At 43.5% G+C, this 21,798-nt stretch overlaps 2 protein-coding genes across 2 annotated transcripts; both read left to right on the top strand.

Moving 5' to 3' along the window:
- Positions 1-6,363: 6,363 nt before the first annotated feature.
- Positions 6,364-11,606, top strand: LOC115532972 (microfibril-associated glycoprotein 4). The gene is made up of 5 exons (XM_030343103.1): positions 6,364-6,566; positions 6,678-7,055; positions 7,986-8,082; positions 8,191-8,334; positions 11,168-11,606. Exons 1-5 carry the CDS (start codon positions 6,561-6,563, stop codon positions 11,419-11,421), a joined length of 879 nt encoding a protein of 292 aa, XP_030198963.1. The 5' UTR covers positions 6,364-6,560; the 3' UTR covers positions 11,422-11,606.
- Positions 11,607-13,893: 2,287 nt separating this feature from the next.
- LOC115532960 (microfibril-associated glycoprotein 4) lies at positions 13,894-18,385 on the top strand. The gene is made up of 5 exons (XM_030343093.1): positions 13,894-13,903; positions 14,871-15,172; positions 15,922-16,018; positions 16,128-16,295; positions 17,939-18,385. Exons 1-5 carry the CDS (start codon positions 13,894-13,896, stop codon positions 18,202-18,204), a joined length of 843 nt encoding a protein of 280 aa, XP_030198953.1. The 3' UTR covers positions 18,205-18,385.
- Positions 18,386-21,798: the final 3,413 nt, after the last annotated feature.

Raw genomic sequence — 21,798 nt, 5'->3', positions numbered from 1 at the left:
GACTTACAATGAATTAAGATGCATGACTTTGAGCAGAAGGTAGGGGTAAGGCCATGTTGCTTAATATATATGACATTTTTATGCTATTGGTCTGTTCTTTATTACATCCAAACATGATAAAAAATCGAACTTGTAACAATCATGTTTCCCATCTCAATAAGGCCTGCAACAGATGATCAAATCCCAAAGGACAAAATTCCATTAGCACTATGGTGTGTTCTTTGCACAGTGCGTTCGAATTGCAACTCTGGAAATACAACCCTTTGAAATACAATCACTTCAAAGACGGTGGCGCGGGTGAGACTAAACAAGGGTTGACACAGGTTGTAGAACCTGATAACGTCATAAATTCCCGATAATATGATAACCCCAATAACGTAATAAAAATCTGCACTTGAGGCCATGGAAAATGTAATATAACCTGATAATGTAATAACTTCGAGATTAATGTAATAAAGTGCATTTCCCAATAATGTAATAATTTCTGTTCTAATAATGTAATATAGTGTTACATTAACGGGAGTTTATTATTACATCATCAGGTTAGCCTTAATGTTATTTACTTTTGACCCGTTTTTCACAAACAAGGTATCTTTGGAACCCTTGTGCCGCCTTCAGAACAGCTCGGAGGTTCGGAAGCTCTTACGTGTGTTAAACCTTCCCTTCCGAAATAAGAGTGTTCAGGAAACGTTCGGAGGCTATGACATAAAAACAGGCTTCGCCTTTTAAGGCTATCACGATTGGGTTATCCCTAGGCGTGAGCCGTAGCACTGAAAAATTTGTAATCCCCGCCCACCAACAGCGTGGGCCTCAATCACGTCCGCAGATATACGCGGGCGCCGGCGGACGTTCGGCTCCCATTTTCTTCAGCGTTCCTAGCATACTGAATGGATACGAACATGGACTCCAGGACGGTCTGCATCTGCAAGTCATGTAACACGGGTTACATCTTGCCTCATGATGGCCATGAAGTGTGCGAGGGCTGCCTGGGGCATGAACATGCCCTCTTGACGCTCTCGCCGCTCTGCCTGTGTCAGCATTGTAAGACGCTGTCGGTGGAATGCCGACAGCGCAGAGCCGACACTGCCGCCGTCATCGCTGAAGGTGCCGACGACTTTACCGTCCCGCTCGACGATGCCCTCTCCCTCCTCGTGGGCTCGGAGTCGGACGACTCCAACCGCAGCGAGGAGGGGGCGTCTCCCCCGGCTTCCCCTCTCCGAATGGAGGGGTCGTAGCTTGGGGCAGCAGCATTGCCCGTCTCTGCCCCGTCTCAGCTTCCGGGCATTATCGCCAGGGCAGCCGCAAACCTCGGCCTTGCGGTGCCCATGCCTCAGGCCCCCCAACGCCCGGACCAGCTGCATGGAATCTGGGGGCTCGACGCCGCGACACGCCCCGCCCGTCTCGACCTGATCTGGCCGACGTTTCCCGCCATCAGACCATACTTAAGTGGGGCTGCGGCGGAGCCCGGGAAGCTCGGAGCCCCGGTGAAAACGTTCATCCAGGTCACGAAGACGGAGGGTCCAACAGACCGGGGTTACAGGGCGGTACCGCCGCTGGATCCCGCTCTGTGCGCTGTCTTTGGAGTGAAGCCGGGGCTCAGCGGCCGCCGCCCCACTCCCAAAGACCAGCTGACGGCCAAGCTCACGGACAGGGTGCATCAGTGCCTGATGAAGCAAGAGGCTGTCATGAACAACATCGCCCTGCTGGCACATGATGTCTTCACCATGGCGGCTGACCCTCATCGTCTGGCCGAACGGGCAGTCGACGTGGCGAAAACTGCCGGCGTCATCCTCTTTGGAACCCTTGTGCCGCCTTCAGAACAGCTCCTCCTTCACACGCATTGGAGCTCCTCACCGTGTTGAAAGTGGTCCAACACTTTGCCCCAATGTTGACGAATCAACACGTAATGATTTGCACGGACAACAAGGTGACAGCAGCATACATAAATCGCCAAGGGGCTGTGCGCTCGGCACAGCTGCTGAGCATAGCGAGACAGCTGTTATGCTGGGCACACACGCACTTGCTCTCCATCAGAGCAGCGTACAACCCCGGTGTCCTGAACAGAGGGGCCGACATAATGTCGAGGGGGGGTCCCCAACCAGGAGACTGGACTCTGCACCACGAACTGATCAATCACATATGGAGCGAGTTTGGGAAGGCGGAGGTCAACCGATTCGCCACGCGGGAAAACACACAGGGCGAGCTGTGGTTCTCGCTCAGCGCGAAGGACAATCGCCCACTCGGGGTGGATGCGTTTGCCCACAGACCTTGGCCGAACACACTCCGGTACGCTTTCCCACCCGTCCCTCTGATTCCCCAAGGCTTGGACCGAGTCCAAGAGGAGCGGCTGTATATGATTCTCATAGCACCGCAACGCACGAGTGCACCGTGGTTTCCCTGCCTCCAGCGTCTGCTCTCGGGGCCGCCGAAGGAACTCCCTTGGCGGCGGGACGCTCTCACAGGCAGGGGGAGCAATCATAGATTACCCAGAGATCGGCCAGCGCTTGTGGGCCTGGCCGCTGAACACGAGCGCCTAGGGTCTCGGCCTCTCCCAGGAGGTTGTACGGACCATCCAGGGTGCCAGAGCTGACTCCACCAGAGCGTGTTACTCGGCTAAATCGGCGGCTTTCCAGAAATGGTGCACGGAGAGGGGTTGTGATCCCATCTCCTGCCCTTTGCCGCGTGTGCTCTCTTTCCTCCAGATACTGATGGAAAGAGGGCTGTCCTTTATAGGGATCGACCGATACGGATTTTTTAGGGCCGATACGATACCGATATTTTTTCATCAGCCTTAGCCGATACGCCGATACGCCGATACCGATATTTAGAGCCGATACTACTTTTTTTTTTTTTTTTTTTTTTTTTTTTTTTTTGCTCCCTCAATCATAAAAATTACACTGATAACAAATGTTACAAGTCTCAATTTAAAAAAAGGAACATTTATTGAACTTCAATATAAAAAACTATATTTAACAAATAGTAAAAACAGGTGAGGTAGAACAAGTAAAAAAAAATAAAAAAAATTGGCGAAAAAAATATCGGCGAAAATCGGCCGCGTATCGGCCGATACCGATACACGTAAAAAACGCGAATATCGGCCGATAATATCGGCCGACCGATATATCGGTCGATCCCTAGTCCTTTAGCACGGTTAAGACGTACGCGGCTGCTGTTTCATCATGCCACGAGGGCTTCGGGGATAAAACTGTTTTTAGTCACCCCTTAATGAAGCGCTTCCTAAAAGGTGTGAGGAGAGAGAGACCCGTGACGCGCTGTCTCACTTCACAATGGGATTTAACACTGGTTCTGCGCGCACTGCTTAAAGCCCCATTTGAGCCTCTTGACCGGGTGCCCCTCAAGTTTGTGTCGGCCAAGACAGCTTTGCTGCTGGCCCTGACGTCAGCTAAGAGAGTGAGCGACCCGTCTGCACTCTCTGTAGACCCTTCTCGTCTTAGAATACAAGGGGACGGCAGTTCGGCCATATTACGCCCGAACCCGGCTTTTACACCTAAGAGTGTTACTAGCTCGTTCAGATCGAGAGTTATAACACTCAATGGTTTCTCTCTCCCTCTTCATCAATCTGAGGAGGAGGCAACAGCCCATCTCTTGTGCCCCGTACGCGCGCTTGCCTGTTATGTGAAGCGCACGGAGGCTCTGCGCAAAACTCAACAGTTATTTGTGCATTACTGAGAACATTCCCAGGGCCTCTCCCTGACAAAACAACGGCTGTCGCATTTGTGTGGGAGTGGCTTATTTGTCAGCGGGGGCAGAGCCGCCTGAGACTATCAGAGCTCACTCGGCCAGAGGAATATCGTCCTCTTCATGCTGAGAGCTCTTGTGTCTTATCAGACACATTAGAGCTGCTCGTTGATGACGTGCCATTAGACACATGACATATGGTATGCTACATCTGATGCATGTTACTAGCGCGTATGTAGCTGTGTTTCTGGTACTGATCGGGACCAATGAGGCATAGACTATATCGTGCTTCGCCCTTTAACCCAATAGCGATTGCCTTAAAAGGCGAAGCCTATACGACATAGAACGATAGTTACGTATTGTAACTCTAGATTATATCAATATAGGCGCAGCCTTTTAAGTGTCGGCCTCATTGTCCTTTAAATAGCTGAAGAAAAGCGGTTTATTGGGAGCCGAACGTCCGCCGGCGCCCGCGTATATCTGCGAACTGCGGATGTGAATGAGGACCGCGGACGTGATTGAGGTCCACGCTGTTGGTGGGCGTGGATTACAAATCTTTCAGTGCTACGGCTCATGCCTAGGGATAACCCAATAGCGATAGCCTTAAAAGGCTGCGCCTATACTCATAGAATCTAGAGTTACAACACGTAACTATCGATTGTTGGCGAGACTAGACTTCATAACAACAAGTATGGACCCGCAGGGACCTCTTTGCGCTTCTTTGCTGAATCAGATGAATCAGTTGTTAGAACTGCTTGCGATGGTTGAACATGAGCAAGAATTTATCAGGTGATGTCTATTATAGTAACTTGTAAGCTATAATGTATCGTAATGCAAGAATGGTTGTTAAGTTCGCCTCTTAGTGCTTGCTGCAAGTTCACTTTAGTCTATCAATGAAATGGGCAGCCATTGTTGTGACGTGATCTCGGAGGACTCGGGTAGCTTTACTTCTGCGTGAAACTCAGAGAAAACTCAGACCCAACAGAGTGTTCAAAGTACTTTCCTCCGAGCTTAAGGTCCGAACCTCCAAACCTCCCGGAAACTCAGACCGTTTTGAAGGCGACATAAGGCCAAGCCGAGTTCACCACATCCTATGACGTCATTTTCCGCTACATTGGAATTTCCGCCATGTTGGATTTGATCAAAAACCCTTTAAAAGGCCTCTCGTCACAAATCGTGCCTAATATTCTCGAAACATCGCCCAGATTATCTTCAGACCATTACACACGAATGCAGCCTCTTGAAATTCAAAAACTTTTGGCAGTGACAACCAATTCAACTTGATGGCTAAATCGCCGAACAGGAGGTAAGCCCATTTCTCAGCAAGCCTCTGACATATCTTAAAGATCTCCTATTATACTACTTTTCTGATCTTAATTTCGTATTAATGACTCCTCTAGAGCAACCTGACATGAATCACAGCACAAAAAACGATGTAGATTTTCCGGAAACTCTTCCTCTCATCTGGGCGCTTACAGCATTCTCTGTCAACACTCGACTCGGCTTTGTCTTTCTCCCCCCCCTCCTACCAACCCCACTCCGTTGTGATTGGTTACCTTCCGGAAGAGCATGTTGCAGCATTACAATACATGGAAAATCCGGATTGCTCTACGTTGACAAATCCCGGAAATTTGAACAAGTGAATGGCGACCGGTGTGGGTACCGGATTGACTCGGCTGCCAGATCGACTCTAGGTCCTGCGCTTACAGATGACGTATCGCCACTTGACGTATCGACACAAGCCAACGGACAAAACCCAGAAGGGTTGTTTATAAACGGGGCTCAATCATGGACTTAAAAAGAAGGCTCAATCCGTTTTGGTTTTGATTTCATTGAAAGCAGTCCGTTCTTTTCGCACAAACAAAGCCATTGGAAACGCGTCTAAAAGCACTGAAGGAGGAGAACGGAAGTGTCTGCGTGTGGGTCGCTGTTTTGACTCTGTGTTGGGAGCGCTGGAAATAAAGTGGATCACCCCGTTCAGTGAATGGAGTTAACCGATTCTTCTTTATAACCCAAGTATCTGCAACAATGATTTGTACATTAGACTATTATTCATAGATTAGAAAACAAAAGGAGATCGTTAATACTTGGGGATAACATGTGAATGAATGAAATGCGAATGCGCATTTAAAAGACAGCGTTTACAGGAAGTGCGTCATTATTGCGAATCTGGGACCCTGTGTCGATCTGGCAGCCGAGTCAATCCGACACCCACACCGGCGTCCCTAGTGTTTAGCGCTCTGCACAGCCACCAGCAGTCAGCAGGGAATGTGTCTAAATGGACGTACGTCCCTATTTGACAATTTAGTATGGTTAAACATGACTATAAATCATTATAACAACGTTTATAGGTCGTAAAAGTCGAAAAAGCATAATAGGTGCACTTTAACCAAACTTGGTATATAGAGTCATGACATCATACTGGGGACACCCAAAACATTTGGTGACCTTTGACATCTAGAGGGTGGTGCAATTATCGAAAATGTGTTAACTCCTATCGCTTCACGTAAACGGATTGCAAACTTATTTTCCAATGTCTGGGGATATTGCCAGACCTCCCCCTATACAGTGCAACATCACTGGTGCAAACTGTTTTAAAACTGAACCCGAGATCAAAGTCTAGTGAACTATGCCTGCGGTATCGTAAAGTGCGGGCACATCAACTTTTATCCTCCAACATGTGATCCCATGCAGGGGCTCTGTAGGAGATGTCCAAAGTTCACATATCCACAATTTTATGGTTGACGGTTGAAGGCTATAAATATACAGAGGCACATATGAATATCCGTGACACACATTTGAGTAAGGAATAACTTGTATCCAAGTGTCGAAAAATCAAAGGCAGACCTGCAGCGAGGAAAATGATCGTAAGTATTGCCTGTGCAGCCTATTTCTCGATTCTGTGTTTCAAAATTGTCAAAAGCATTTCGGAAACCTGCAGTGGGTAAGACCCATTGCTTATTTTGTGCCTTCTCCAGGGACCTTTAGGCCTACTCGTCCTCTTGGGGGTGAACCTGGTGTTAGTGAGTGGCACTCCGGTGGTAGTGGGCGACACTCCGGTGGTGCCGAGCGACACTCCGGTGGTGCTGAGCGACACTCCGGTGGTAGTGGGCGACACTCCGGTGGTAGTGGGCGACACTCCGGTGGTAGTGGGCGACACTCCGGTGGTAGTGGGCGACACTCCGGTGGTAGTGAGCGGTACACCTGAGTCGCTTCCAGTGGATTGCAGCGACCTCTATAGCAACGGCTTCGGTAACAGTGGCGTCTATACGATCTTTCCAGCGGGACCCACTTCCCCGGTTCAGGTGTTCTGTGAAATGGGCAGCATGGATGCACCAGATAGTGACAAATGGACGGTAATGTACAAGTTGGCATCCTTCTCAATGAGCCATGATTCATTCATGAGGCCTAGCTCACTAGATCTCGTTCATCTTTTCTTTTTTTTTTATGTTAGGCGTGCATCTTGTTGAAAACATAGTGATATAAAAAAAGGGATGTATTTCCAGAGTTGCAATTCGAACGCACTATGCAAAAAACACTCCACAGCAATAATAATTGATCATCTGTTGCAGGCCTTATAGAGAGGGGATACACGATTGGTTACAAGTTAGCTGCCCCTTTTCACAACTTGTTGAGATTTACAAAACAAAAACAACTGTGCTGTAGTGTAGATGACTGTATTGATTATGTTTGGATGTGATACATAACAGACCATAACAGAAAAAAAGTCATATATATTAAGCAACATGGCCTAACCCCTACCTTCTGCTCAAAGTCATGCATCTGAATTCATTGTAAGTCCCTTGAGGCACCTGATCATCAATCTTTTGATCTGAGCATCAATATTTATAAATAGTATGCCGTCGTTCATTATTGAATGGATAAATAATATCACTGTGGAAAACTACATTTTAAAAGATGAGGAAAAACAGTTACATTTCACAATCACTCAAAGTCGCAATGTGTCACATTTCAATTAGCCCCCATAGCTTAGAATAACCCTCTACACATCTCTATTTAATGCTGGTCGATATTCATTTGAAAAATGCCATCAATAAAATCTCATGACTGATATATTCTACAAATCAAAAATGCTGACCAGTCCGTCTTCTCTTTGTTTACAAGAATCGTACTAATGACGCTCCGAAAGTGATAGTATGTTAGTGAGTGTTAGCGAGTTTTTTGAATACTGAAAGCCTTCCGCCCTCTATCTCGGAGAGGCTCACTCATACACATATCGACTTTCAAGGTTATTTTTATGTAAACGCTATTGATTTCCAACTCAGGTCATTCAAAGAAGGACTGATGGCACCATTAACTTCTACCGTGGGTGGGAACAGTACAAGACTGGATTCGGACAGGCGTCAAGTGAATACTGGTTGGGTGAGAACTGGAAAGTTGTACAGCTGTACATTTGAATCTTGCAAAATAATTGTAATCACATTTAAGTCCTTTAAATGTTAAATTAGAGATAGCATTGTTTCTTTCCAGGTCTGGAGAATATCCATCTCCTGTCTGGGAAAAAAAGCTACAAGCTGAGGGTGGACATGGAGGACTTCGATGGCGCAAAGGCATTCGTGGAGTATTCCTCCTTCAACGTGGCCCCAGAGAAGGACGGATACAGGCTCACGTTAAGTCTAATAACCCCAATAATGTAATACAAATACTTGAGTCCATTGAAAATGTAATAACTTCCTGATAATGTAATAAAGTGCATTTCTCAATAATGTAATAATCTCTGTAGCAATGATGTAATAAGATGTTACATTAACGGGAGGTTATCTACATTCAGGTTAGCCTAAATTTCGCAGAATCACATAAGGTAATAATTCCCCAATATTGTAATAATTTAACAGCAAACCACTCAAGCACTCATTACTTGGGTCCAAGTCGCGATACTGTGTATGCTACTCTATGTCAAGAGCTCTAGCGCCACCAACAGATCAAAGTTGGACATGCATTAATGTTATTTACTTTTGACCCGTTTATCAGTTTTTCACAAACAAGGTATCTTTGAACCCGAGTTCAACAATGACGTCATTTTCCGCCACATTGGATTTCCGCCATGTTGGATTTGATCAAAAACCTTTTAAAAGCCTCTCGTCACAAATTGTGTCTAATCTTCTCGAATCGTCGCCTAGATGATCTTCAGACCATGACACACGAATGCAGCTTCTTGAAATTCAAAAACATTTGGCCGTGACAACCTATCAAACTTGATGGCTAAGTCGCCGAACAAGAAGTAAGCCCATTTCTCAGCAACTCTTTAACGTATCTTAATCAAACTTGGTATAAAGAGTCATAACAAATCATCCTGGGGACACCGAAAACATTTGGTGACCTTTGACATTTAGGGTGCGATGGAATTATTGAAAATGTGTTTTAACTCCTATCGCTTCACATAAGTGGAATGCAAACTCATTTTTCAATGTCTGGTGATATTGCCAGACCTCCCAAAATAGCTCCAAAACTATCAGAATTTGCCACTTTGAAAGATGTCGAAATCAATTGTATATTTTCACTGGCCACATGTTCTGTCCAATCTTTATGAAAGTTGCCATATATGACCTTCAGACCAAGCTGAACAAATGTGTCAAACAGCTTTTTCAAATTCAAAACCGTTTGTTGTCAGCCATCCAAATACGACGGTGAGGCCGCAAAACAGGAAATTAGCCCATTTCTGAGCTACCCTTTAACATTTCGTAACCAAACATGGTACATAGATTCATGCCAACATCCTGGGGATACCAAAATAATGGTGACCTTTGACCTCTGGGGGGCGCTGTGTTTAAAATGCTTCCTCTTGACGTGAGGATATCAAACTTATTTTCAATGTCTGGTTATCCTGTCAGACCTCCCCTTACAGCTTCTAAATGATAACTCACAAAAACAACAGAATTTGGCCGCCATTTTGAAAGTTGCCAAAATCAAATCGTACTTTTTCACAGGCTACAAATTCTTTGCAATATTTTCTTAGGTGAAACTTGTTGAGAGTGCTGACGGCCATGTGTCTGACCTAGATCTATCCGTTTGCCGTGGCTACTCTGGCCTATTGCTTCTTGGCCCCTTCATTGCTACTTGCAGCTATATTACTCTTTTTGTCTTTATTCTTAATCATCTACATTTATTCTGCCATTATAGTCTATAGCAGCTTTTAGACCCAAATTGTAAAAGGGTAAGAAAGTAGACACATTTACCTGATGAAGGTATGATTATTCTTTTCATTAAGATTCATGTCCGATCTTTGAGCATCCTGGTTTTAAACGTAAACCCTTATTGACAGGCTTAATGTCAATAAGGGTTTACGTTTAAAACCCTTATCATTTGGATTTTATTAAGTCATTTCACATTTATAAATTCTAATTTGTCCTAGGTTATTGCTTAGAACCTAGGACAATAACCTGGTCTCAACCAGCCTTGGTGCCATATATCTGCCCCTTCATCATTGCTTGCAGCTATTATACGTTTTTGGAATGGATTATTTTGTAATATATTTAATATATTTCAAATATATGTAACTATACACTTGTTGAAAACCTAGTGGCTTCAACTTTTTCACATAATCAACAGCAATATTAGGCTACATAGTACTTCTCAAACAGTGCAGTGAAAAATTACTTTTTACTTTGTACATGGGTTGTATACATTGTATTCGTTTTGGGTGTCCCCAGGATGATGTCATGAGTCTGTGTATCAAGTTTGGTTGACATAAAGGTGTGCTGAGAAACTTTGTGTTTGGCGACCTCACCGTCAAGTTTGATTGCCTGTCACGGCCAAGCGCCTTTGATTTTGAAGAAGATGTTGAATGCATTTGTGTGTCATGGTCTGAAGATCATCTGTGCCTAGTTTCGAGAAGATTAGACACAATTTATGACGAGAGGCCTTTAAAAAGATTTTGATCAAATGAAAATATGGCGGAAAAAGACATAATAGGATGCGTAGAACTCGGCTTGGCCCAAGGGTTCCAGTGATACATTGTTTGTGAAAAACGGATGAACGGGTCAAAAGTCAATGACATTGATGCATGTCCAACTTTGACCTGTTGGTGGCGCTAGAGCTCTTGACCTCGAGTTGCTTACACAGTATCATCACTTGGACCAATGAAATGGGTGTTTTGCTGTTAAATTATTACAATATTGTGGCATTATTACATTACCAGGTTCGGCGAAATTAAGGCTAACCTAATAATGTCAAAATCTCCCGTTAATGTAACATTTTATTACATTATTGGTACATAGATTATTACATCATTGGGAAATGCACTTAATTACATAATCGGGAAGTTATTCCATTATCAGGTTTTATTACATTTTCAATGGACTCAAGTGCAGATTATTATTAGATTATACGGGTTATTAAATTATCGGGAATTTATAACATTATCAGGTTCTACACAGGTAACTCAGTCAGTTGCCCCACTTCATCCATAAGAATCACTAGACATGATATTCAATTACATTTTTTTCAGGAAATTCGTTGGATCATCATAATCTTCAGAAATTCTCAACGTTTGATAAGGACCAAGATTTATATTCTGGAAACAACTGTGCACGACTGTGGCTGGGAGGATGGTGGTACAATAATTGCTATCACGCCAACCCTAATGGGGAGTATTTGTGGGGCGAATCAACCTATTCCCATGGAATTAGTTGGTCTACTTGGAAAGGACAAAGTTATTCCTTAAAAGCAATTGCATTTAAGTTAAGCCCCAACTGGAACTGAATGCTATTGGATGAATTGTAGTAGAATTAAAATTCATTGACAGTGTGACTATTTAGTTGACGAGGGTTAGGCCCGTTATATTAAGTCATAAGTAATTTTATACAACGTCCACATGTTAAGCATCAGATGGGATTTCAGCATTATATTGTTTAGGCCTTTTACTCAATAAAGAATGAGAACATTTATTTGTTGTATTTTGATTTTGGAGTAACACACGAGTACCACCAGAGAGGACGACAAATAGATCAGGTAATACCCAAGTTCCGAGGGACCAGTGTGATGAAGAGGCTGATGTGCACACTTTGATTATCCTACTTCCACACCAGCCCACACGTCTGCATTGTGAACCATATGCAGAGTTTCTCCACTCAAGCGTGGATGTGAGATCTACACAAATTATACTCCTGTTGTGAGTAGAGGCCAGAGGTGGGACTCTCTATAAACATTGCTGGACTGCTTGTCTTGTCCTGCCTTTGATTTTTAACAGTGATAATGAGTTTTTAAATAGGTGGCGTGAGGTGGGCATGGCTGAGGGGGAGCCGGTGTATCCTGGTCCAACCTGAATGCCCGCAGCTCTTCGTAGAGAGGGGGGAGGCACGTGACGCAACTGAACAAAATAGTTAGTTCAAGATAGTTTAATTTAAAAACAAAAGAAAACAAGAGATTCCTTTGTTTTTCACGAGAATACATAGAGCTATCCGTCTTAATGTTTTTACTGCATGATTATAATGAGGCTGAATAGTGCAACGGAAAGAATTAATGAATGTTTAATAATAAACATTCATTTCTATATTTAAACAGGGTTAGAACATTCAAGAGACTCCAAGAGTATGACCCTTCAAATCAACTCATTCTAGTGAAGTGATTTTAAAGTTTAAAATACGGATCAATCTGTGTCAATGGTGAGCTATAGATCACACAAGCTTGTTGCACAAGCCGTTTGCAGACATTAATCATTGATAAGAAGATGGGGAAAGACCTAATAATTAACCACTTCATGGTTTACAAACCTCCCAAAAATCCTCAAAAAGAAGTTAAAAACATCTCAAAATAAACTAGTGAGGCTGATCCTTAAGCTACAACCTCTCTCATCTCACTCCTGCTCATTTTAGTAGCCTGAAGTGGTTGAAAGTAGAGGATAGAGTAAACTATATACCACTGTGTATTCAATTCAAATTAGAAAAAGAGAAAAAAAAAAGAGACGTTGCTGGCACTTGGAGTGGATGATATCAGTATTTGTTTTGAAGTTGAGTATGTGATCGATTGTTGTCCCAAGGTATCTGTATGTGTCAACCCTCTCTATCGGCTGGTTGTTAACAGTCAGAGTGGGGAAGGTGGAGGGGGCCTTACGGAAGGCTATAATTAGTTATTTTGTTTTGGTGATGTTGAGGTCAAGGCAGTTCCGCCTGCACCAGTCTAAAAAGGTGGCCAGCTCGGACTCGAACTGATCTAATGAGTTGGTGGAGTCCATGATGACAGTGTCGTCAGAATACTTGATGTATGTGATGTCTGGGTTTGTGCTTCTGCAGTCGTTGGTGTAGAGCAGGGGTTCTCAAAGTTTTGATAACTGAGGGCCAGTTTAGGAACCCAAAATTTGACTGAGGGCCGCCAAAGGAAAAATAAAATGGTGGGAAACGCCGTCAGCATCCCAGTGGTTAAAAAAAAACATTGCACCGTGGACCTCCGGGTGTGAGGTCAAGTGAGGTCTAAATCACGAAACTGAGGTTCAGCCTTTCAAAGTAATGTACAGTTGGTTTAAAACTAACAAATGTAAAAGGATTTAATTGAAAGCTAGAGAGAGTCGACTTTTCTCTTTATATTTATTTATATTAGTTTAAATTAATATTGATATAATAATAAAAATAAAAAAAAATAAAAAAAATTATAACTTACATAATTATGTATGTCATTGCGGGCCGCCAGGAATGATTCCGCAGGCCGCCATTGGCCTGCGCACTTTGAGAACCAATGGTGTAGAGTGTGTAAACGGGTCAAAAGTCAATAACATTAAGGCTAACCTGATGATGTAATAACCTCCCGTTATTGTAACACTATATTACATTATTGGTACAGAAATTATTACATTTTTTGGAAATGTACTTTATTACATTAATCGGGAAGTTGTTACATTATCAGGTTATATTACATTTTCCATGGACTCAAGTGTAGATTTTTTATTACGTTATTGTATTATATTACCCCAATATAATAACCCAATCTGGTCATTTCCAAGCCACTGTTTACGTGAAAATAATATCTTTATTGGATGCTTTTTAGGGAAGATTCTCATTATTCAAATGCAAAATGAGTAGATAAAAGGTTGTGCCGTATACCTGAGTGGGGCCGTCAGCGCTGACCGCTGCCGAGGGACCACCGCCTCGGCAGCGGCTCCGGCGGGAGACAACCGCGGTCAACAATCGCGGGCAACAATCCCTTTATCCTCCATGTCGTGGTTCAGTCTACTTCAGATTGATGTGGACGTGTAAGTAACATAGACGTCAAAGAACCCGACGCAGTCGTTTGAGATTCATAATATCGTCTGGAGGCTCACACAGTTTTTGGCCGTGATAATATATATATTATATGATATAGATATCTATTTATAATAGGATATTATTTAGATATAGAGCTCCAGGACTCCCGCCGGAGTGTTCCAGAATATTTACAGAACACGGCCAAAGGCTGTGTACGCCTCGCCATTGCGATACATCCACTGTAAACAAAGCGCATGGTACCGTGGCCGCAAGATGCTCAGGGCGCCACCCCCACCCTCCTCCTTGACCCGCCTCTCTCCTCCTCATTTGCATTAAAGCTACAGACACCGAAACACCGCATTTGGGGAAAGCTCAATGTGCGACTGGCTCGTATTGGCTGTAATTCTGCACCACGGCTGAATTTCGGAAACGTCTTCAAATGCTGTGTTTGGGGCCCACTAATATCTATACTATAGCATCCATAAAGTAGCATGCCATGGGACCTTTAACTCCTATCACTTCACATAAGTGGATTGCAAACTTATTTTTCAATGTCTGGGGATATTGCCAGACCTCCCCAAATACCATTGCACCACTACATCACTGGTGCAAACAGTTTTAAAACTGAACCCGAGATCAAAGTCTGGTGATCGATGCCTACGGTATCGTGAAGTGTGGGCACATCAACTTTTATCCTCTACCATGTGATCCCATGCAGGGTGGTCTCTGTAGGAAATGTCCAAAGTTCACGTATCCAAAATGTAATGGTTGACGGTTGAAGGCTATAAATATGCAGAGGCACATGAGAATATCCCTGACACACTTTTGATTAAGGAATAACTAGGATCTAAGTGTTGAAAATCCAAGGCACACCTGCAGCAAGGAAAATGAATGTAAGTATTGCCTGTGCAGCCGATTTCTCGATTCTGTGTTCCAAAATTGTCAAAAGCATTTCCGAAACCTGCAGTGGGTAAGACCCATTGCTTATTTTGTGTCTTCTCCAGGGACCTTTAGGCCTACTCGTCCTCTTGGTGGTGAACCTGGTGTTAGTGAGTGGCACTCCGGTGGTAGTGGGCGACACTCCGGTGGTGCTGAGCGACACTCCGGTGGTAGTGAGCGGTACACCTGAGTCGCTTCCAGTGGATTGCAGCGACCTCTATAGCAACGGCTTCGGTAACAGTGGCGTCTATACGATCTTTCCAGCGGGACCCACTTCCCCGGTTCAGGTGTTCTGTGAAATGGGCAGCATGGATGCACCAGATAGTAACAAATGGACGGTAATGTATAAGCTGGCATCCTTCTCAATGAGCCATGATTCATTCATGAGGCCTAGCTCACTAGATCTCTTTCATCATTTTTTTTTTTTTTTAAATGTTAGGCGTGCATCTTGTTGAAAATATAGTGAAATAAAAAAAGGGATGTATTTCCAGAGTTGCAATTCGAACGCACTATGCAAAAAACACTCCACAACAATAATAATTGATCATCTGTTGCAGGCCTTATAGAGAGGGGAAACACGATTCGTTACAAGTTAGCTTCCCTTGAGGCACCTGATCATCAATCTTTTGATCTGAGCATCAATATTTATAAATAGTATGCCGTCGTTCATTGTTGAATGGATAAATAATATCACTGTGGAAAACTCAATTTTAAAAGATGATGAAAAACAGTTACATTTCACAATCACTCAAAGTCGCAATGTGTCACATTTCAACTAGCCCCCATAGCTTAGAATAACCCTCTACACATCTCTATTTAATGCTGGTCGATATTCATTTAAAAAATGCCATCAATAAAATCTCATGACTGATATATTCTACAAATCAAAAATCCTGATCAGTCCATCTTCTCTCTTTGTTTACAAGAATCGTACTAATGACGCTCCCAAAGTGTTAGTGTGTTAGTGAGTGTTAGTGAGTTTTTTGAATACTGAAAGCCTTCCGCCCTCTATCTCGGAGAGGCTCACTCATACACATCTCGACTTTCAAGGTTATTTTTATGTAAACACTATTGATTTCCAACTCAGGTCATTCAAAGAAGGACTGATGGCACCATTAACTTCTACCGTGGGTGGGAACAGTACAAGACTGGATTCGGACAAGCGCCAAGTGAATACTGGTTGGGTGAGCACTGGAAAGTTGTAAAGCTGTACATTTGAATCTTGCAAAATAATTTTAAATCACATTGAAGTCCTTTAAATGTAAAATTAGAGATAGCATTGTTTCTTTCCAGGTCTGGAGAATATCCATCTCCTATCTGGGAAAAAAAGCTATAAGCTGAGAGTGGACATGGAGGACTTCGATGGCGGAAAGGTATTCGTGGAGTATTCCTCCTTCAACGTGGCCCCAGAGAAGGACGGATACAGGCTTACGTTAAGTGGCTTCAAAGACGGTGGCGCGGGTGAGACTAAACAAGGGTTGACACAGGTTGTAGAACCTGATAATTCCCAATAATGTAATAACCCCAATAATGTGATAAAAATCTGCACCCGAGTACAGATGATCTTCAGACCTTCACACAAGAATGCAGCTTCCTGAAATTCAAAAACATTTGGCCGTGACAACCAATCAAACTTGATGGCTAAGTCGCCGAACAGGAAGTAAGCCCATTTCTCAGCAACACCTTTAACATATCTTAACCAAACTTGGTATATAGAGTCATGATATCATCCTGGGGACACCCAAAATATTTGGTGACCTTTGGGAAATGCCCTTCATTACATTATAGGGAAGTTATTACATTATCAGGTTTTATTAGGGGTCCAAGCCAACAGGTTGGAACCCTATTGTTTTTGTAAGGATTTTTCCTATTATTATTCTTCCCCCCGTACTTGTGGGATAACCAAATCCAGACACGCCGGTCACTAGGTGGTGCTATACCAAGGAAAGATGCGTTTGGGGCTATAACTCCCACACCGAACCTCCCACAGTCAAAAACTTGTACCCACATATTCACTGGAGCCTGCCTGATCTTTTGGCATAGGCCACGCCCATTTGCGTCTATAATTTTTTTTCGCAAAATCGCGAAAACCGCAAAACTGCTTTTTCCCTACTCCTCCCACATTTCTTGACCAATCGACACCAATCGACAGTTTTTTGATCCGACCTTCGACGACGAAACGGTAGCGTTTTGAATATTTGTTTATTAGCTAAATTAGACGTGGAAAATCCAAAATCCAAAATTGGAAATCAGATCGAGTCCAAATTTTACACACATGTCGGTAACCTTAATGACGTTCGATAAAAGTTCGGAATATTTCGCCATTAGGGGGCGCAATAAACGAGGAAATTGTATATCTTCTAATTGCCCAAAGGAATGTTCTTCAAACTCAAGGGAAACCATCAAGGGGCAATCCCGAGTCAAAAACGTTATACGCACAGATTCACTGGAGTCAGCTGCATCTTCTGGCATAGGCCAGGCCGATTTGCATCGGTATTTTCTTTATGCAAAATCGCGAAAACAGCTAAACTGACTTTTCGCTACTCCTCCCACATTTCTTGACCAATCAACACCAAACCTTGCACACGATATCTTCAGACGCACACAAAAGAAGAAATTCAAACACTTTTTTGATCCGACCGTCGACGACGAAACGGTAGCGTTTTGAATATTGGTTTATGAGCCAAAAAAAAGGGGCCGCCATAAACGAGGGAATTGTTCATCTCCTAACTGGCCAATGGAATGTTCTGAAAACGCGTTTGGGGCTATAACTCCCACACCAAACCTCCCACAATCAAAACCTTTATATCCACAGGTTGTTCACGGTAGCGTTTTGAATACTTGCTTCGCGTTGTGCCGGCGAAATGCACATTTCTTGTCGCGATGTGCCGGCGAAATGCACATTTCTTGGACCCCTGCATAACTGCTTGCAGTTCTAGTTACATTTTACAATGGACTCAAGTGCAGATTGTTAATACATTATTGGGGTTATTACATTATCGGGAATTTATTACATTATCAGGTTCTACACAGGTAACTCAGTCAGTTGCCACACTTCATCGATAAGGATCACTAAACATGATCTTCCATTCCATTGTTTTCAGGAAATTCGTTGGATCATCATAATGGTCAGAAGTTCTCAACGTTTGATAAGGACCAAGATTCTGATGCTACAAACTGTGCAAAAACCTACCTTGGAGGATGGTGGCACAATAAATGCCATCTTTGCAACCCTAACGGGGAGTATTTGTGGGGCGAATCACCCTATGGCATTGGAGTTAATTGGTCTTCTTGGAAAGGATACACGTATTCCTTAAAAGCCATTGCATTTAAGTTAAGTCCCCAACTGGAACTGGATGCTATTGGATGAATTGTAGTAGAATTACAATTCATTGACAGTGTGACTATTTAGTTGACGAGGGTTAGGCCCGTTATATTAAGTCATAAGTCATTATATACAACGTCCACATGTTAAGCATCAGATGGGATTTCAGCATTATATTGTTTAGGCCTTTTACTCAATAAAGATAATAATAAAATGAGAACATTTATTTGTTGTATTTTGATTTTGGAGTAACACACGAGTACCACCAGAGAGGATGACAAATAGATCAGGTAATGCCCAAGTTCCGAGGGACCAGTGTGATGAAGAGTCTGATGTGCACACTTTGATTATCCTACTTCCACACCAGCCCACACGTCTGCATTGTGAACCATATGCAGAGTTTCTCCACTCAAGCGTGGATGTGAGATCTACACAAATTATACTCCTGTTGTGAGTAGAGGCCAGAGGTGGGACTCTCTATATACATAACTGGACTGCTTGTCCTGCCTTTGGTTTTTAACAGTGATAATGAGTTTTTAAATAGGTGGCGTGAGGTGGGCATGGCTGAGGGGGAGCCGGTGTGTCCTTAATGTTTTTACTGCATGATTATATTGAGGCTGAATAGCGCAACGAAAATAATTAATGAATGTTTAATAATACACCATCATTTCTATTTTTAAACAGGGTTAGAACATTTTGAAACGTTTCTAAATTCTTTCCATGGCACAATTTGTCCTTGAAATGAATCTACTGAAAGATTGGCAAGTTTTAGCAATGCTAATTTCCTTTCTTTGTGTTATTATGAAATCCTTTTTTTTTCAACCACAATGAGTATCACTAGAGGCCGCTATAAACAAATACAGGAATTCTCAGGACTCGCGTCACAAAATCACCTTTTCATCATCCTCCCTGGAGTGTGGCAGAAGGTTACTGGAGCCATAAGCTCCTGGTAGGGCCACCTGGGGTGAGGATCCGGACATACACAGTCCAGACTTTACAATCTAGTTGAGCTGGTGCCGAGCTTGGGGGTTTGACGTAGAGCGACTGGTGGCCAGGTAGCCCACAAACCCCGTCCTACCATAGGGAAGAGGAAGCGCCAGGGCTAAACAATTTGTGTGCGTATGCACCCAGAAGATTTGAGAAGATTTTGACACTGACTAGAGGACAACAACCTGCCCAATGTCTGATTCGGACCGACATCTAAGGCCGTGTTCACATCTAGCTTTTTTTTATCTGCCAGCGCTTGTTTTACATTATATTCCTATGAAGCAGAGCGTTTCTGGAAAAAGTCACGGCCGTTTTTTTAAACGCCTCTCCCAGAATTTTTTTCTGCCATACGGAGCGTTGAAAATAGTTCAACTTTCAGGAAGAAAGCGGCCGACGTCAGGCGTCTTTTGGGCAACTGACCAATCACAAGCGGAACATTGACACTTTGTCACGAAGAAAACTCTCAACTGTCAAAACAAGAAACAATGGCAGACAATTCACTCGGGAAAGTGCCTTTGGAGCGATTAATTGTTTTAATTACACTAATTACGCTGCCAGCTTTTCTTTTTGTTGAAAAAACGGTCGGCTCAACTAAAAAAACGCTAGATGTGAACACGGCCTTACACAGTATAAATGACTGCATGAAGTGTTCAGCTTTCACATGTAACTGTACAATCACCGTACAGTATAATCTGGCCCATAGACTAACAAGGTGAGGGAATAGTTGTCCAATTTTCATGTGCAGATGAACTAAGGAATAAGGAATAGTTCACTCAAAATACATAATTATGTATTTGTCTCCCCCTATAGGCAACCTGGTCTCACAGGAATCCGTGTAATGACTACGGACGCTTAACTCGAAATCCGTAGCCACATCACGGAAACACGCCGATTTCCGTGATGTGGCCACGGAATTCGCTCCAATGCAAGTTAATGACACTGATGTTCCGTGGCTCACACACGGATCCCCGTTTCAACGAGCGAGTCGACCACGGGGATTAATTCAAAATCCGTGGTGGTCTCACTGAAACACTTAAATTGTCCTTGATGTGTCCACGGAAGTTGCTCCAATGCAAGTAAATTACACTGATATTCCGTGGCACACACACACAGATTCCCGTTTCAATCTGTGTGTGCCAAAGTTGACCACGGCGGGGGCTTGACTCAAAATCCGTGCTGGTCTGACGGAATCACTTAAATTGTCCGTGATGTGGCTACGGAATTGGCTCCAATGCAAGTAAATGTCACTGTTATTCCGTGGCTCACACACGGATCCCCGTTTCAACGAGCGAGTCGACCACGGGCGCTTAACTCACAGTCCGTGGTGGTCTCACGGAATCACTTAAATTGTCTGTGATGTGGCTACGGAATTGGCTCCAATGCAAGTAAATGACACTGTTATTCCGTGGCTCACACACGGATCCCCGTTTCAACGAGCGAGTCGACCACGGGTGCTTAACTCACAGTCCGTGTTGGTCTCACGGAATCACTTAAATCGTCCGTGATGTGGCCACGGAATTTGCTCCAATGCATGTAAATGACACTGTTATTCCGTGGCTCACACACGGATCCCCGTTTCAACGAGCGAGTCGACCACGGGCGCTTAACTCACAGTCCGTGGTGGTCTCACGGAATCACTTAAATGGTCCGTGATGTGGCCACGGAATTTGCCCCAATGCAAGTAAATGACCAACCCGGTATCACGCAATTGCGTGCTCCTGCGCACGAACGTTAATCTATTGAAGCGTGTTCCCGAGCAGATAGTCCGACTTTTTGCGTGTTACACAAAACGAAATGTAAACCAATGCATTCTGAATGGGAGTGTTCTAAGACAATTAACGTGCTCCACAAAACGGTACGAGAGAGAGAGAAAGAGAGAGCGGGAGGGACAGAGAGAGAGAGAGAGAGAGAGAGAGGCTTCAGAAAGGGTGTGCGCAGATAGTACAGTGCACCCTAGTTATGTTTATGCCAAAACCTATATATATAATTAGGCTGTGGAAATTGCAATAAGTTAAGAACACAACTTTGCACGTTGAGCACACAGCCGTGTGACTCGTTTATTTTGTAAAAAAGAAAACCGGAAAACAAAGCGTGCTGAAGGTAAACAAATCCAGCATGGTCTGTGACGTCATGAGACGCACGTACTCCTTAGGGACAGCGATCCCTGAACCACCAAGAACGTAAATGACATGCAGTAAACAACAACACAATTGAAAGAACAACACATAACGAAATACTGTAGGTGAATTATGTTACGGTCACTACAAGGCTATAATTATATTATTTAGCGTGTAATGAGACAATCTATAGCCAAATTGTCGAACATGCCCGAGAATCTTCGGGGATATCAGCATGGGAAATCGGCGAATCAAACCCATGAAGGGGGGGGGGGAACCCCAATTCCCAGAATCCCCCGCGGCTCCGGAACACGGCGTAGCTTATATTAATCTTTATTATCTGAATGGGAAATGCAATATTTTAGGACAGATACACCATTAAACGCGTTTCTAATGACATTTCTAGCGAGAAATGTACATTTTCCTTACATAATCTTCAGTCAGTGAATGTGTATGATCTTTATTAATCTTTATTATCTGAATGGGAAATGCAATATTTTAGGACCGATTCACCGTTAAACGTGTTTCTAATAAC

Source organism: Gadus morhua, chromosome 2 (assembly GCF_902167405.1).
Source record: "Gadus morhua chromosome 2, gadMor3.0, whole genome shotgun sequence".
NCBI lineage: Eukaryota > Metazoa > Chordata > Actinopteri > Gadiformes > Gadidae > Gadus > Gadus morhua.
The sequence above is the reverse complement of the archived record's forward strand: the minus strand, read 5'-3'. Positions and strand labels throughout refer to the sequence as shown.

Excerpts from the sequence above, each read along its gene's own strand:
- LOC115532972 (XM_030343103.1), top strand. Across the intron at positions 7,056-7,985 it reads CAGATAGTGACAAATGGACG|GTCATTCAAAGAAGGACTGA; the intron begins GTAATGTACAAG and ends TTTCCAACTCAG. Across the intron at positions 8,083-8,190 it reads GTCAAGTGAATACTGGTTGG|GTCTGGAGAATATCCATCTC; the intron begins GTGAGAACTGGA and ends GTTTCTTTCCAG.
- LOC115532960 (XM_030343093.1), top strand. Across the intron at positions 15,173-15,921 it reads CAGATAGTAACAAATGGACG|GTCATTCAAAGAAGGACTGA; the intron begins GTAATGTATAAG and ends TTTCCAACTCAG. Across the intron at positions 16,019-16,127 it reads GCCAAGTGAATACTGGTTGG|GTCTGGAGAATATCCATCTC; the intron begins GTGAGCACTGGA and ends GTTTCTTTCCAG.